Genomic DNA, 13,999 nt, shown 5'->3' with positions numbered 1-13,999 from the left:
CTGTTGGGTGACTGATCGCATGTGTCGTCCCCCCCCCTCAAACGCAGGTGTTAACTGTGAGCTCAACTTTGATGACTGTGCCAGCAACCCATGTGAGTTTGGCATGTGCAAGGATGGCATCAACCGCTACGACTGTGTCTGCAAGCCTGGCTTCACTGGTGAGAGCCTTTCCATCTTGTGCACCCACAGACTTCACACGACACACAAATACGATCCTTATATGGTCCAAATAAGCCTCAGACCTCGTTGGCATAGATGGTCTTAAGACTAAAGATCTCTCTCTGTTTCTCTCTCTCTCTCTCTCTCTCTCTCTCTCTCTCTCTCTCTCTCTCTCTCTCTCTCTCTCTCTCTATGTCTCTGTCTCTCTCTCTCTCTCCGTCTCTCTCTCTGTTTCTCTCTGTCTCTCTCTCTGTCTCTGTCTCTGTCTCTGTCTCTCTCTCTCTCTCTCTGTCTCTGTCTCTGTCTCTGTCTCTGGATCGGGCCCGAAGTGTAACTGTGGAGTGGGCCAGAACGGGCCGCGTAGCGGTGTGGACGAGGAGAACGGCTTCCACTGCCAGTGTCCCGAGGGCTTCCACGAGCCCTACTGCTACTCCAAGGTGGACGAGTGTGCCAGCAACCCCTGTGTCAATGGAGCCTGCAGAGAAGACCCCAATGGGTAAGGATAGAAATGAAGTTTCACGCACACTGACCACAAGAGTATTTGTGTGAGCGCACACAGGTGCTTTAGCAGTTATGCAATGCCCTTGTGTTCCTGTAGTTAAACTGGGGAAGTTGCTAACACAACCACGCTTATGGGTCCAGTGTCCATGGGGCACACGTATTGAAATGTATACAGTATCTGTGCTGCATTGGAAAGGATGGGGGAGGAAGGTGTCTGAAAAGTGAGATGTTGGAGCTCTGTGGGACTGAGCCCTTCCCTGTGCGTCTCCCCACAGCTATAGGTGTGACTGTGAGCCTGGATGGGTGGGGAAGAACTGCGACCTGAACCGCAACGACTGCCTTCCCAGTCCGTGCCAGAACGCTGGCACCTGCATAGACCAGCTCAACGGTTTCGTCTGCAAGTGCCGCCAGGGCTTCAAAGGTGAGCGTGCTCAGTAGAGCCTCTGAACACTCAGCCAGTGTAAACTGAATGGAGTGCCTATGTGTAAACATGTGGGCGTAATGACGACTGGAAGGCCCCCTTCTGTGTAAATATACAGATTCTAAGAGTATCATAAACAACCAAACACACTATGTGTACAGACAGCATCAACTCTAAATTACTGAGCATCCGAAGGCTTTATTTTCCATAAATGACCTCAGCTTCTGTTAAGGCCACTTGAGGAATCCCATCTAAAATGTCTGCCTGGTAGAGCTCATGATTGACTTAGGCTGGAGCTCCTCCTAGTGGCTACTTCTAGGAACAGCAGGCTGCAGAGGTTGTGTTCTCAGGGTCTCAACATGACAATGTGCTCAGGGTAGAACAATCTTGTGTGTGTCTGACCTCTTTGACCTCTCCGTCTCTCTCAGGTAATCTGTGCCAAGTGAACATCAACGAGTGCTCGTCGAGTCCGTGTCTGAACGGCGGCACCTGCGTGGATGGCGTGGCCAGCTTCACCTGCCTCTGCGAGCTGCCCTACAGCGGGCCCACCTGTGCCGAGGTGCTCACGCCCTGCTCGCCCAACCCCTGCTCCAACCACGCCCAGTGCCTCCACACACCCGACTACCTGGGCTACCAGTGCAGCTGCCAGGCTGGGTGGCAAGGTGAGGGGAAAGCTCCTGAAGTCCAGTCAAATCATCACCCTCCGAGTTTCAACAAGTGTAGTGGTCGTGATGGGGTCAGACTGACCGCAACCTTTTTGTGTCTGTAGCCTTTTCCGGACATGTAGTGTGAGTGTAGTGATTGAGCTTTGAGTGTCACCAAAAAGACTGCAGTGACCGAAGCTCTGTGTAGTTGACCCTTTGGACAAATGTAATGAATTAGCAGGGCGGTGACTGACCCTGTGTGTGTCTCTTCACCCAACAGGCCAGCTGTGTAATGTGGATGTGAATGAGTGCTACCCCTCCAACCCCTGCAAGAACCGCGGCACCTGCACCAACACACTCGGGGCCTACGTGTGCTCCTGCCGTGCCGGCTTCACCGGGCCCAACTGCGAGACGGACATCAACGACTGCTCACCCAGTAAGACCTCATTTCCTTTTCCTCTAGCTGTTTATGGCCTGTTTTTGATTTTGTTCATTTTGTTTAAATTAGTTTTCCTGAGGCTTAACTGGTAGAGAAAGGTGCTAGCAACATATACGAGGATGGGTCTGATACTCAGGGCATCCATACTGCACTGATACAATACTGATACTGTAGGTCACTTTGAATAAAAGCATTTGCTAATTGAATGTTATTTCTCCTTTACTACCTTCCTGTCCTACTTTCCTCTTTCCTCCAGGCCCCTGTCTGAATGGAGGCTCGTGCACAGACGGCGTGAACAGCTTCCAGTGCAGCTGCCTGCCCGGCTTCACCGACACACGCTGCGCCGTGGAGGTGAACGAGTGCCAGAGCGCCCCCTGCAGGAATGGAGGCACCTGCACTGACTACGTCAACAGCTACACATGCACCTGCAAGCCTGGCTTCACGGGCATCCACTGCGAGACCAACATCCCTGACTGCACAGAGAGGTGGGTAACGGAATCGTAGTGTAACAGAACATTAAGAAAAAAGAATGTAAGGTAGTTCTAATTCTTCTTGCATACAACAACACCTTGCATATTTGTAACGCTTTTGAAGGCACCCAAATCAGAGTACATTGTAACAGAATGATTAGAAATACAATGTAACCTTTTCAGTTCTTTCAACAATGCACTTTACAGTGAAGGGGGATCTTCACTAACTCCCAGAGGCATTTGTTTATAAGAGACCGCATGTTTATTACAGACTGCATGTTCTTGTTGCACAAGGTCTGATTTGCATGTTAGACACTGTGTGAATGTGTGTGTGTGTGTGTGTGGGTGTGTGTGTGTGTGTGTGGATGATGTGCGTGTATGTGCTGATCGTGACTAATGTTCCTCACTTTTGCAGCTCCTGCTTCAACGGAGGCACCTGCACGGACAAGATCAACGGTTACACCTGTACATGCCGCCCAGGGTTCACCGGCTCGCACTGCCAGTACGAGGTGAACGAGTGTGACTCACAGCCGTGCCTCAACGGAGGCCTGTGCCAGGATGCCCTCGAGTCCTTCCGCTGCTCCTGTCCCAAGGGCTACTCCGGTGGCAGGTGCCAGGTGAGTCACTCCCTAACAACTCCTGAGACCCACCCCTCCCCTCCAAAGAGCCTTACTGGGTGTCACTATGGTGTTCCATAGGTGTTCACTAGGCCTAATTTGGAGCTTGTTTAAAGACTCTAGAACTGAATAAACATGTGGGCTCCTAAGGCATTTCTGGTGGCACAGAAAACAATATAATGGTAACTAGGGGACAAACAAAAATCAAAAGTTTTAACATTTACATTTTGTAGAGGATCATGCTAAATCGCCGATTTTATTTTCATTTTGAAGTATGTCTGCGTTGGTTTTGAATGTGCCAACCGGAAACCCTCTAGGAACAAAATTTAAAGGGTTTTAGTTGAGTTGGATAAAAACTATTTTGTGAAATTGTGTATGTACAGAAATGTACGGAAGACTCAGAGAGAGTGATAGATTAGCATTTCTATTTACTGTATGTCCATTCATCTTCCATTCATGGAGTTGGTGTGATGCCTTAGGGGGATGGCAGGTGATTTCTCCAGCAAACAAGGATTGCGCGGTGCGTCCATTGTGAAGGGCACTTTAAAAGCGTCTCTGTGTTTGTTTGCGTGTGCCGCCCCCAGAGTGCTGTGGACTGGTGCCGTCGCTCCAACCCATGCCAGAACGGCGGCCGCTGCCGTCAGAAGGACGCCACCTTCACCTGCGACTGTGTAAATGGCTGGTCGGGCCGCTACTGCGACATCCCTGGGGTGTCCTGCGAAGTGGCCGCCGCACAGAGAGGTGCGTAAACAAGACGCCATCACCGCTCTTTTGTGTGGCTGCATTTGTGTGTCCAGTCAGTGTCCGTTCTGCACTCCTCCCCCTACCTGGGTCCCATTTCCTGACTGTAAGCTGTGTTTGTGTGGTCCCTGCAGGCTATCAAACTGACGAGCTGTGTCACCATGGTGGACACTGTGTCAACACCGGCAACACGCATTACTGCAAATGCCCAGACGACTATATGGGCAGCTACTGCGAGAGCCAGGTGGACCACTGTGAGGACAAGCCCTGCCGTAACGGCGCCACCTGCAGGGGCTATGTGGGAGGATACACATGCGACGTGAGTCCCAGATCATTACATACAGACCCATGAAGAAGTTGCTGTGCATTAATGTACGGAAAGGTTTGAAAGCCTACGTGAACTAACTTTACTGTTCGTTCTCTCCCTCAGTGCATGCCAGGCTACCATGGCGAGAACTGCGAGATGGAGATTAACGAGTGCCAGTCTCACCCGTGCCAGAACGGTGGCACCTGCATCGATCTGGTGGGCCATTACATCTGCTCTTGCCCACCTGGCACTTTGGGTAAGAAACAGATGCTCAGAGTCAGCAGTCCTGGCATGGCAGCATCTAATATCAATTACTAAGCTATTCAGTTTCATCAATACATCGTCCTACTATTAAATTTAACTTGTATTATAATGATTGTGTTTTATACCCATAATTGGTAATGCTTTACAGTAGTTGTAAATAAGAAAAGCTGATGGTGCTGTATAGCATCAGTGCAGTACAGCCATACCAAGTCATAGTATTCCTGTCACCGTAGGATGACTCTCCTGATTCATGTATCTGATGTTTGTGTGTGTGTGTGTGTTTGTGTTCAGGTGTGCTGTGTGAGATCAACGAGGACGACTGCTCCATGCCAGCCAGGCCTCGGGGCACCCCCAAGTGTCTGAACAACGGCACGTGCGTGGACCGTGTGGGTGGCTACAAGTGCAACTGCCCGCCCGGCTTCACCGGTGACCGCTGCGAGGGCGACATCAACGAGTGCCTGTCCAACCCCTGCAACATGGGCAACAGCCTGGACTGCATCCAGCTGCCCAACGACTACCAGTGCATCTGCAAGCCTGACTACACAGGTAAGGCCTCGCACACACTCCATTTGAGTCCACTCGTGTGGTCCAGTACTCTCTGCAGAAGTGGGTCTTAAGTGGGTGCCCTGAGTATGTTTTTGTTTATGTTTATGTTTTGGGTTTTTGTTTGTGCGCAGGTCGGCGGTGCCAGAACCGGTTCAGTGTGTGCGAATCTCAGCCCTGTCAGAATGGAGGCGCCTGCTCGGTCTCCAGCAATACGGCCTCAGGATACACATGCACCTGTCAGCTGGTACGTCCTGTAGAGAGCCATCCGCAATCCGCAGCTCTTCCTTCTGTCAATAAAAACTTTCTCCTCTCTTCCACCCCCCCCCCATCTTTATCGGTCAGTCTTGGTCAGTCTGTATGTTTTAGCAGTGCCCTGTTTTGTCCTCTCTTTTCCATCCTCCCTCTAACAACTCCTCTCCTCCTCCTCTTCTCTCCCTCGCGCAGGGCTACACCGGTGCCAACTGTGAGCGCAGCATGTCGTGCCGCGAGCTCTCCTGCTACAACGGCGGCAGCTGCACGCTGACCACACGCGGCGCCCGTTGCTCCTGCCTGCAGGGCTACGCCGGGCCGCAGTGCCAACACCGCAGCAACGAGGGCTGTTCGGCCCAGCCGTGCCGCAACGGCGGCCTCTGCACCGAGGAGACCTCCTTCCCCTACTTCCACTGCCAGTGCCAGCCGGGCTACTCCGGCAAGCGCTGCGAACAGCAGATCGCCCAGATCCCGTCTCCCAAGACGCTGCCGCCGCCGCCCGCCTGCCCGCTGGCCGACTGCCCGGGCAAGGCCAACGACGGCGTGTGCGACAAGGAGTGCAACACCTTCGCTTGCCGCTGGGACAGCGGCGACTGCTCGCTGGCGGCCAACCCGTGGGCCAAGTGCGCCGACCCGCACTGCTGGCGCGTCTTCAACAATAGCCAGTGCGACGAGAGCTGCAACAACGCCGACTGCCTCTACGACAACTTCGACTGCCGCAGCAAGGAGAAGGTTTGCAAGTGAGTGTCCGCCACTGGTCAGTTGTTGTTTTTTTTTTTTGTCTGTTGCCATTGCTGTGCGATTGTGGTGAGCGCATTGACACAAAATGGCCACCATTATACATAAATGTGGCGGGTGCTCCACGTTGATAGTAAGTCCCGTGTATTTGAACTCTTTTTTTTTTTTTCCTTTGGGATAAGCACTATACTGTAATAATCCACTCAGACTAGTCAAATGACTGAATTAGTCACAGTATCTTAACTATTATCTCGGTCACGTCCACCTCCACAGTCCGATCTATGAGACGTACTGCATTGACCACTTTGCCGACGGCCGCTGCGACCAGGGCTGCAACACGGAGGAGTGCGGCTGGGACGGCCTGGACTGTGCGCAGAAGGTGCCTGAGAACCTGGCGGAAGGCGTGCTGGTCATCACGGTCCTGCTGCCGCCCGAGGAGCTGCTGCGCACAGGCACGGCCTTCCTGCAGAAGCTCAGCGCCATCCTGCGCACCAGCCTGCGCTTCCACCTGGACCACAACGGCGAGGCCATGATCAAGCCCTACATGCGCCGCCTCAAGAAGCGCGAGCTGCAGCCGCAGCAGGAGGTCATCGGGTGAGTGGGGGGATCGGGTGATTGGCACCGCCAGGAGGGATGCGGGGACTCTGTGCATGTGTGTGTGCAGGGATGTAGTGGAGGCTAAATGCAAGTATTTATCCATCACTGAAATTTCAGAAATAGAGTTTATCCACCTGTCAAAAAAGTGTGTTCACCAATTGCAGCTTTTAACATTCAAAAATGTGTGCGTGTGTGTGTTGTGAACATCAGGTATGACAGTTGTTGGCAACAAAACAGCAGAAAATGACTGCTAAATTATGTGTGTGAAGATCACACACACACACACACACACACACACACATATACACACATATACACACACACACACACACACACATATACACATACACACATATACACACACACACACACACACACACACACACACACACACACACATATACACACACATATACACACACACACATATACACACACACACACACACACACACACTATCACAGTTTTTTGACAACAAACTGGCAGCAAATGAACTTGCCAGATCTGTTGGCAGGCCTTAAAGTCAAAATGCATGATTTGAGAAATATGAAGGACTATAAATGAGAGCTCATGGTGGTCATGGGAGAGTGGCTTGGCTTTGGAAGCCTCTCAAGCGAGTCTGATCTCATGTCTTTCCTCGTCCGCAGATCTATCGTGTATCTGGAGATCGACAACCGGCTGTGCTCCCAGGGCTCCGAGGACTGCTTCCCCACGGCCGACACAGCGGCGGAGTACCTGGGCGCCCTGCACGCCACCGAGATGCTGCGCTTCCCCTACCCCATCCAAGAAGTCCGCAGTAAGTTGGAGCCTGTGTGGTCAACCATTACATCTGGACACTTCTCAAAGTACGCTGGTTGTGTTGTGCTGAAGTAGCAAGCGAGTGTTCAAAATGTAATCAGAGTGTCTCTATCTATCCCTCCCTCTTTCTCTCTCTTTCTGTCGTTCTCTCCCTCTCTCCTTTCTCCTCTCTCCCTCGCTCCTCACCTCTCAGGTGAGCAGCTGCCGCCGGGGCCGATCGACGTGCCCGAGTGGGGCAAGCTGCTGCTGGTGGGTGTGGCGGCGCTCTTCCTGATGGTCATCCTGTTGCTGGGCATGCTGATCGCGCGGCGCAAGCGGGAGCACAGCACGCTCTGGTTCCCCGAGGGCTTCTTCCTCAAGAAGGAGGCCAGCAGCAACAAGAACCGCCGCGAGCCTGTGGGCCAGGACGCTCTGGGCATGAAGTGAGTCCAGCGCAGAATGCCATTCTCAGTTTTTTCTGTTTTTTGTTTTTTTTTCCCCTCACACTTTGCCGCATTACTGTATTGCTGCATCACTGCATCCAGGATTGTAAAGTAGTGTTGTTGTTTTTTCCCCCTCCATTTTACAGACACATGCCTAAGACGGTGGAGGAGTCTCTTCTTGGTGACCACAGTGACCAGTGGATTGACACAGACTGCCCCGAGGCCAAGAGATTGAAGGTAGGCGCTGGAGTTGATGACTGGCAGATACTGATGAGTACTGAGAGCACTGGAGAGGGTAGTTTGTTGGACATGGCCTGGCCAGAGGATTAACGTGTAACCGACTGACTGGTTCATAGGTGGAGGAGCCCAGCATGATGTCGGACAGTGACGACCCAGTGGACTCCCGACAGTGGACACAGCACCATCTGGCCGCCGCCGACATCCGCATGCCCACCTCTATGGCGCTCACGCCTCCCCAGGGAGAGTTCGACAGCGACTGCATGGACGTTAATGTCCGAGGACCTGGTAAGTCACAATCCCAAACCCCAAGATCTTTTTCTGTAATGGTCATCCTGGATATTTTTTGTTTGTTTCTTTTTGCTTGTCTGTTTTCCCATTCGGCGTGTGTATTTGTTCTTGTCTGTGTTTTGACCTTTTTTATTTATTTTTGTCTCGTCCGCTCCAGACGGCTTCACCCCGCTCATGCTGGCGTCGTTCTGTGGCGGCCTGGAACCCGAGGTGGCAGAGGAGGAGGAGGAAGAGTCGTCGGCCAACATCATCTCGGACCTCATCTACCAGGGCGCCTCACTGGCCGCCCAGACGGACCGCACCGGCGAGACGGCCCTGCACCTGGCTGCCCGTTACGCCCGTGCTGACGCCGCTAAGAGGCTGCTGGACGCCGGAGCGGATGCTAATGCACAGGACAACACCGGACGCACGCCGCTGCACGCAGCTGTGGCTGCTGATGCCCAAGGAGTATTCCAGGTACGACACACACACACACACACACACACACACACACACACACACTGTATAGATGCACAAGAATATGCATATATACATACTGCATGCTCTTAGACATATATATATATATATATAATATATATATATATATATATATATATATGCACAAACGTCATGTATATGTACATATACTTATACTTACTTATACATATGCTCACATATACATCTCTACCCACCTTTAAGCTGACATTCCCTATAAGTTTGTACTCTTATGTCTGCTTTACACACAGTCTTCCAGGGATCCTCTTCCTCCATGTGACTAATCTCTCCTCTGTCCCTGTGCGCCCTGTAGATCCTGATCCGTAACCGTGCCACTGACCTGGACGCCCGCATGTACGACGGCTCCACTGCCCTCATCCTGGCTGCCCGCCTGGCAGTGGAGGGCATGGTGGAGGAGCTCATCACATGCCACGCCGATGTCAATGCCGTCGACGAGCTGGGTAAGCGGCGTGGTGGTTTGAGTGTGGTGGTTTTTCGAACGTGATTGTAGTGGTGTTGATGAGGTGTTTGAGTTTGGTGGTTTGAACTGTGTGTTTGTGCTGGTGTGTTTTGTTCAGGTAAATCTGCCCTGCACTGGGCTGCTGCGGTCAATAACGTGGAGGCCACCATGGCCTTGCTGAAGAACGGAGCCAACAAAGATATGCAAGATCTGAAGGTAAACACAGTGAAGCTGATATTCTCTCTCTCTCTCTCTCTCTCTCTCTCTCTCTCTCTCTCTCTCTCTCTCTCTCTCTCTCTCTCTCTCTCTCTCTCTCTCTCTCTCTCTCTCTCTCTCTCTCTCTCTCTCCACCTCTTATCTCCCTCTCTTTCTTTCTGATTGACCAAATACATGGGTATAACTGCGTAAACTGTCCGATGTCCATTGACATCTCTTCTCCACTCTCCTCCCTCCCTCACTAATAACTGAGTAAACTGTCCGATGTCCGTTTCCTGACACCATCTCTCATCTGTTGCCCCCCTCTCCCCTCCCCCCCCCTTTCAGGAGGAGACTCCTCTGTTCCTGGCGGCGCGTGAGGGCAGCTGTGAGGCGGTCAAGGTGCTCCTGGCCCACTTCGCCAACCGCGAGATCACCGACCACATGGACCGGCTGCCGCGCGACATCGCCCAGGAGCGCATGCACCACGACATCGTCCAGCTGCTGGACGAGTACAACACGGTACGCAGCCCGCAGGGCCACAGCGCCGCTGCCCACCACCTGGCGGCGGCCGCCGCCGCGGGTCACACGCTCTCGCCACTCATGTGCCCACCGAGCAGCTTCATGTCCGGCCTCAAGACCACGCCGCAGGGCAAGAAGAGCCGGCGCCCAGGCGCCAAGGGCTCAGGCGGCATGGCCGGCCAGCACGGCGGCGGCATCAGCCTGAAGGAGTCGGCCAAGGCGCGCAACAAGAAGCTGACGCTGGACATGCAGAGCGCACTGCTGGAGAGCTCGGTGACTCTGTCGCCGGTCGACTCGCTGGACTCGCCGCACGGCGGCGCCAGCAACGCCGGCTACATGACCAACCCCACCTCGCCGGTGGCCATGCCCTCGCCGGGCATGTTCCACACGTCCATGTCGGTGCCCGGCACGCCCATGGTGCACGCCGGCATGCTGGACGGCAGCGGCGGGCCCTTCGCCGTCTCCCTGGCGCAGCTGAACGACCTGAGCGGCGGAGGTGCCGACGGCGGGCTCTCCATGCAGGCCCGCGTCTCCATGGCGTCGGCGGTGGCGGCGGCCAACCAGCACAGCTACGTGCTGAACTCGGGCCAGCTGGGCATGAGCATGGGCATGGTGAACCCCGTGAGCGTGCCCTTCGACTGGCACAGCCGCATGACGCCCTCCTCGCAGTGCGGCCCGGTGGTCAGCATGGTGCACCCCGTCAGCAGTCAGGCCAGCCTGATGCCGCCCACGCCCACCATGCCCCAGGGCGGCCTGCTCATGCACCAGCCCATGTTCCGCGGCGGTCAGCCCACCATGCTGCAGCCCACGCTCGTCTCCTCCACCCCCACCAGCATCAGCCCCGTCAAGCTGGCCTCCATCGCCGAGCAACAGCAGCCGCAGCAGCTCCACAGCCACTCCCTGGCACGCATGGGCACCTCCTCCCCTCCCACCCCCCAGCAGAGCCAGCCCCCACCGGCCTTCTACCAGCAGGCTCCGCAGCAGCCCCAGCAGGCCCCCCAGCCCACACAGGCCCAGGCAGCAGCAGCAGCGGCGGCGGCCCAGCCCGGAGGCAGCGGTACGGAGGACTACCCGACGCCGCCCTCGCAGCACAGCTACACCTCCGCCATGGATGCCACGCCTAAGCATTACCTGCACCTGCCCAGCGAGCACCCCTACCTGACCCCCTCGCCAGAGTCGCCTGAGCCCTGGTCCAGCCCCTCCCCGCAGTGCGTGTCCGACTGGTCCGAGTCCACCCCGAGTCCGGCCGTGTCGGGCCCAGCGCAGACCCAGATCCCCCACGTCCAGGAGTCCAACGGGAAGATGCAGGTGTTCGCGTGAGGAGAGACCCCCCCGCCGTCGCAACTTCGACACATTCCCATCCCCGACCCCCCCCTTTCCCCCCCCCCATCGCCTGAAAGTACCAGAGCCACCGAGAATCGAAGGGAGCTCTGGTGATGGCTCTGGTTTCATTTTTTTATGGGTCAGCCAGTTTCCAAGATTTTGAATTGGGATCCGGATTGACTGTGTCGCGTCAAGAAGACCGTCTGCTGATATTGCGTGCAGAGATAAACAAAAAGAGTAAAGGGAAAAATTGTTGTTGTTATTGTTGTCTTAAAAGAAAAGACAATATGATGAAGTAAGACTTATTCTGTCTCAGATGGACTTGTTTTTTTATTATAAAAAAGTATATGAAGAAAGCCACGTCTTTTATTTCAAAGACTTGGGGGACACTTTCCTGAAACTAACAAACTTTAAGTAGAGTAAGAGAAAAAGCAAATGTTGAAGGAAATTCCTTTCTTTTTTATTTATTGTTTTCTTGTGTTCCTCCTTTTTAAGAAGAAGAAACTGCCTGGTGGGGCGTTCTCTCCCTCTCTCTCTATTTGTCCCAGACGAATGGTCACTCCACGGTCCAGATTTGTTACTTTTCACCGCCTCTGCGGAGGCACTGCGGTTATTCTCTAGTGTTACGTAAGGTCCGGTACACTTTCATGTTGTTTTGAAAAATGAAACCAGAATATGAGGATGTAGTCCTCCTTAAGGTGATTTATTATTTTGTCCATTTTTGTTTTTCTCATTCATGTCATGTTTTCAGTCAGTACGGCAGGTTTGTTTCTAATTCTATGGCCTGTACTAATTCATGAAGCAGAAGTGGCCAGTATTGATTACGTTGGGCGTTTTTGTTCATTTTCCTAGACACAAACTGCAGCTGACTCACCCCTCAACGAACATATTATCCACCTTATTCCAGTCTTGTGAAGTCCCACAGAGGTGGGATGGGTTAAGTGGCCTTGGGTCATAGACTGATCGAGAGAGAGCACTCACTTTTTGTTATTTATTTTGGCCACATAAAAACTGATTGGCACTACAAAAAAAAACTACAAAAATGGCGTATGCTAGGTAACTGTCACTGATTACAAATTATTTTGAACAAAAAAAATTATCTTTAGTTTAAACCATTTCTTTAGGTATGTGTTACGTGTAAGAATGTATTGGGGCATCTCTGAAGCACTTGTCGGGACGAACATGAGAGCGGCGATAGTGAGCTGGGCTCTCCCTTCTTGCAGTAAAACCAGTGACCACATCACTCTCCAGGTCAACCGTCAGAGGAAAGCCAGGTGTGATGCAATGAGATGTCCCTCTCCAACAGCCCCTCTGTCTTATCCTCTCATGGCTCTGACAGTCCTGGGCTCCAGTACCAGAGTTGGCCTTTAGTATTCAGCATAAATATTTATGACCGCATAGACAAGCATATTTTTTTGCCACTAAATCAGCCTAAATCACTGCCTTTTATAGTTCTCTGTTTTTGTTATTCATTTCTTTTATTTGTTTTTATTACAATGATTTTTATCTTTACTGAAAACATGGTTACTAAGCTATTTTTTTCTTGTTTTTTTTTCTATTGGCTGCTGCTCGCTGTCACTCTTAAGTGTGACACCCGTGTGTCTTCTGAAAACATTACTGCTTCCTCCTTTCTCCTGCCCCCATCCCCCATCCCCCGCTCGTGTAGAGCTGCAGTGTATGCTGCTACCCAAACTCGCACTGTGCCTGTCCCCTCTTCCCAGTGCTTCCTCTCGTACCCTCAGAGAGACTTACTGGCCTCTCCACCTCCCACCAGATCAATTTTCTAATGTCTGTTTTTGACGCAATTTCTGATGCCTCCTTCTCCGACCAACGTAGATGACCAACGCACATGTGAGGGCACAATAAATAAATAAAAAAAATAGTTTTGTTTTTCCTCCCTTCCACCTCCAGGAGTTTTGAGAGGCTACATTTGGCTGGAGGGCTGCCCAGGCGGGGAAGACCCGTGGCTGGGGAGGGCCGGAGGCTGCTAGTGCCCTGTCACTCCTCAGGGAGGCATTATAAGGCATGCAGGTACCGGGAGTGAGGGTGTGTCCTGCCCCCCCACCCCCCTGCATCTTTAGCAGTGATCCCCCCCCCCCTCCGCACCAGCCGGGAGGGAGAGGGCATCTTGTGCACTGGAGATGATGACCCTGGATCCTGGAGCAGGAACACTGCTATGTAGTGCTGCCAGATTCCCAGATTAAATTAGAAACATTGAAAAAGTAAAAAGTATAGGCGTTCTCTTCTCTCGTGAGTTCATCTTCTAGGCCCCTCAACTTTTAAGATTGATTGAACAGCTGCGTTGGGTCATCAGTCACTTTTTCAGCATCTTCCATTATTTTCTGGTTGTCTCTCCAGGCATAGGTACTCTGCCACTACCAGATATTCTCAGAAATTGGCATTTCAGAGCATGTTTCTGTATTCCTGGGGCACTGATGACCATTTAGTTTTGTTTTGTTTTGTTTTGTTTTTTTCTTTTCCCAACTGCATTTCTGTTTCGGTTTTGACATTTCATTCCTTTCAACACTCCCCTCTCCTGTACCAGAGCATTTCATCAACCCCATTATCTACCTGTAAATATGTT

At 52.5% G+C, this 13,999-nt stretch overlaps 1 protein-coding gene across 1 annotated transcript in view; it reads left to right on the top strand.

Annotated features, from left to right (window-relative positions):
* Positions 1 to 13,339, top strand: part of notch3 (notch receptor 3) — a 37,755-nt gene extending 24,416 nt beyond the window's left edge. The window contains exons 12-33 of the mRNA XM_048245087.1: positions 48 to 155; positions 478 to 655; positions 936 to 1,081; positions 1,510 to 1,743; positions 2,006 to 2,161; positions 2,421 to 2,649; positions 3,050 to 3,251; positions 3,836 to 3,992; positions 4,127 to 4,311; positions 4,423 to 4,555; positions 4,855 to 5,109; positions 5,241 to 5,353; positions 5,554 to 6,098; positions 6,370 to 6,690; positions 7,341 to 7,489; positions 7,685 to 7,913; positions 8,060 to 8,150; positions 8,270 to 8,438; positions 8,599 to 8,897; positions 9,229 to 9,376; positions 9,494 to 9,591; positions 9,919 to 13,339. Coding sequence (XP_048101044.1) covers positions 48 to 155; positions 478 to 655; positions 936 to 1,081; positions 1,510 to 1,743; positions 2,006 to 2,161; positions 2,421 to 2,649; positions 3,050 to 3,251; positions 3,836 to 3,992; positions 4,127 to 4,311; positions 4,423 to 4,555; positions 4,855 to 5,109; positions 5,241 to 5,353; positions 5,554 to 6,098; positions 6,370 to 6,690; positions 7,341 to 7,489; positions 7,685 to 7,913; positions 8,060 to 8,150; positions 8,270 to 8,438; positions 8,599 to 8,897; positions 9,229 to 9,376; positions 9,494 to 9,591; positions 9,919 to 11,412 — 5,639 coding nt within the window. The 3' untranslated portion in view covers positions 11,413 to 13,339. The remainder of the gene's footprint in view (positions 1 to 47; positions 156 to 477; positions 656 to 935; positions 1,082 to 1,509; positions 1,744 to 2,005; positions 2,162 to 2,420; positions 2,650 to 3,049; positions 3,252 to 3,835; positions 3,993 to 4,126; positions 4,312 to 4,422; positions 4,556 to 4,854; positions 5,110 to 5,240; positions 5,354 to 5,553; positions 6,099 to 6,369; positions 6,691 to 7,340; positions 7,490 to 7,684; positions 7,914 to 8,059; positions 8,151 to 8,269; positions 8,439 to 8,598; positions 8,898 to 9,228; positions 9,377 to 9,493; positions 9,592 to 9,918) is intronic.
* The last annotated feature ends 660 nt before the right edge of the window (positions 13,340 to 13,999 follow it).

This window comes from Alosa alosa, chromosome 6 (genome assembly GCF_017589495.1).
Source record: "Alosa alosa isolate M-15738 ecotype Scorff River chromosome 6, AALO_Geno_1.1, whole genome shotgun sequence".
Lineage (NCBI taxonomy): Eukaryota > Metazoa > Chordata > Actinopteri > Clupeiformes > Clupeidae > Alosa > Alosa alosa.
Note: the sequence above shows the minus strand (reverse complement) of the source record. Positions and strands in the feature narration are given on the sequence as shown.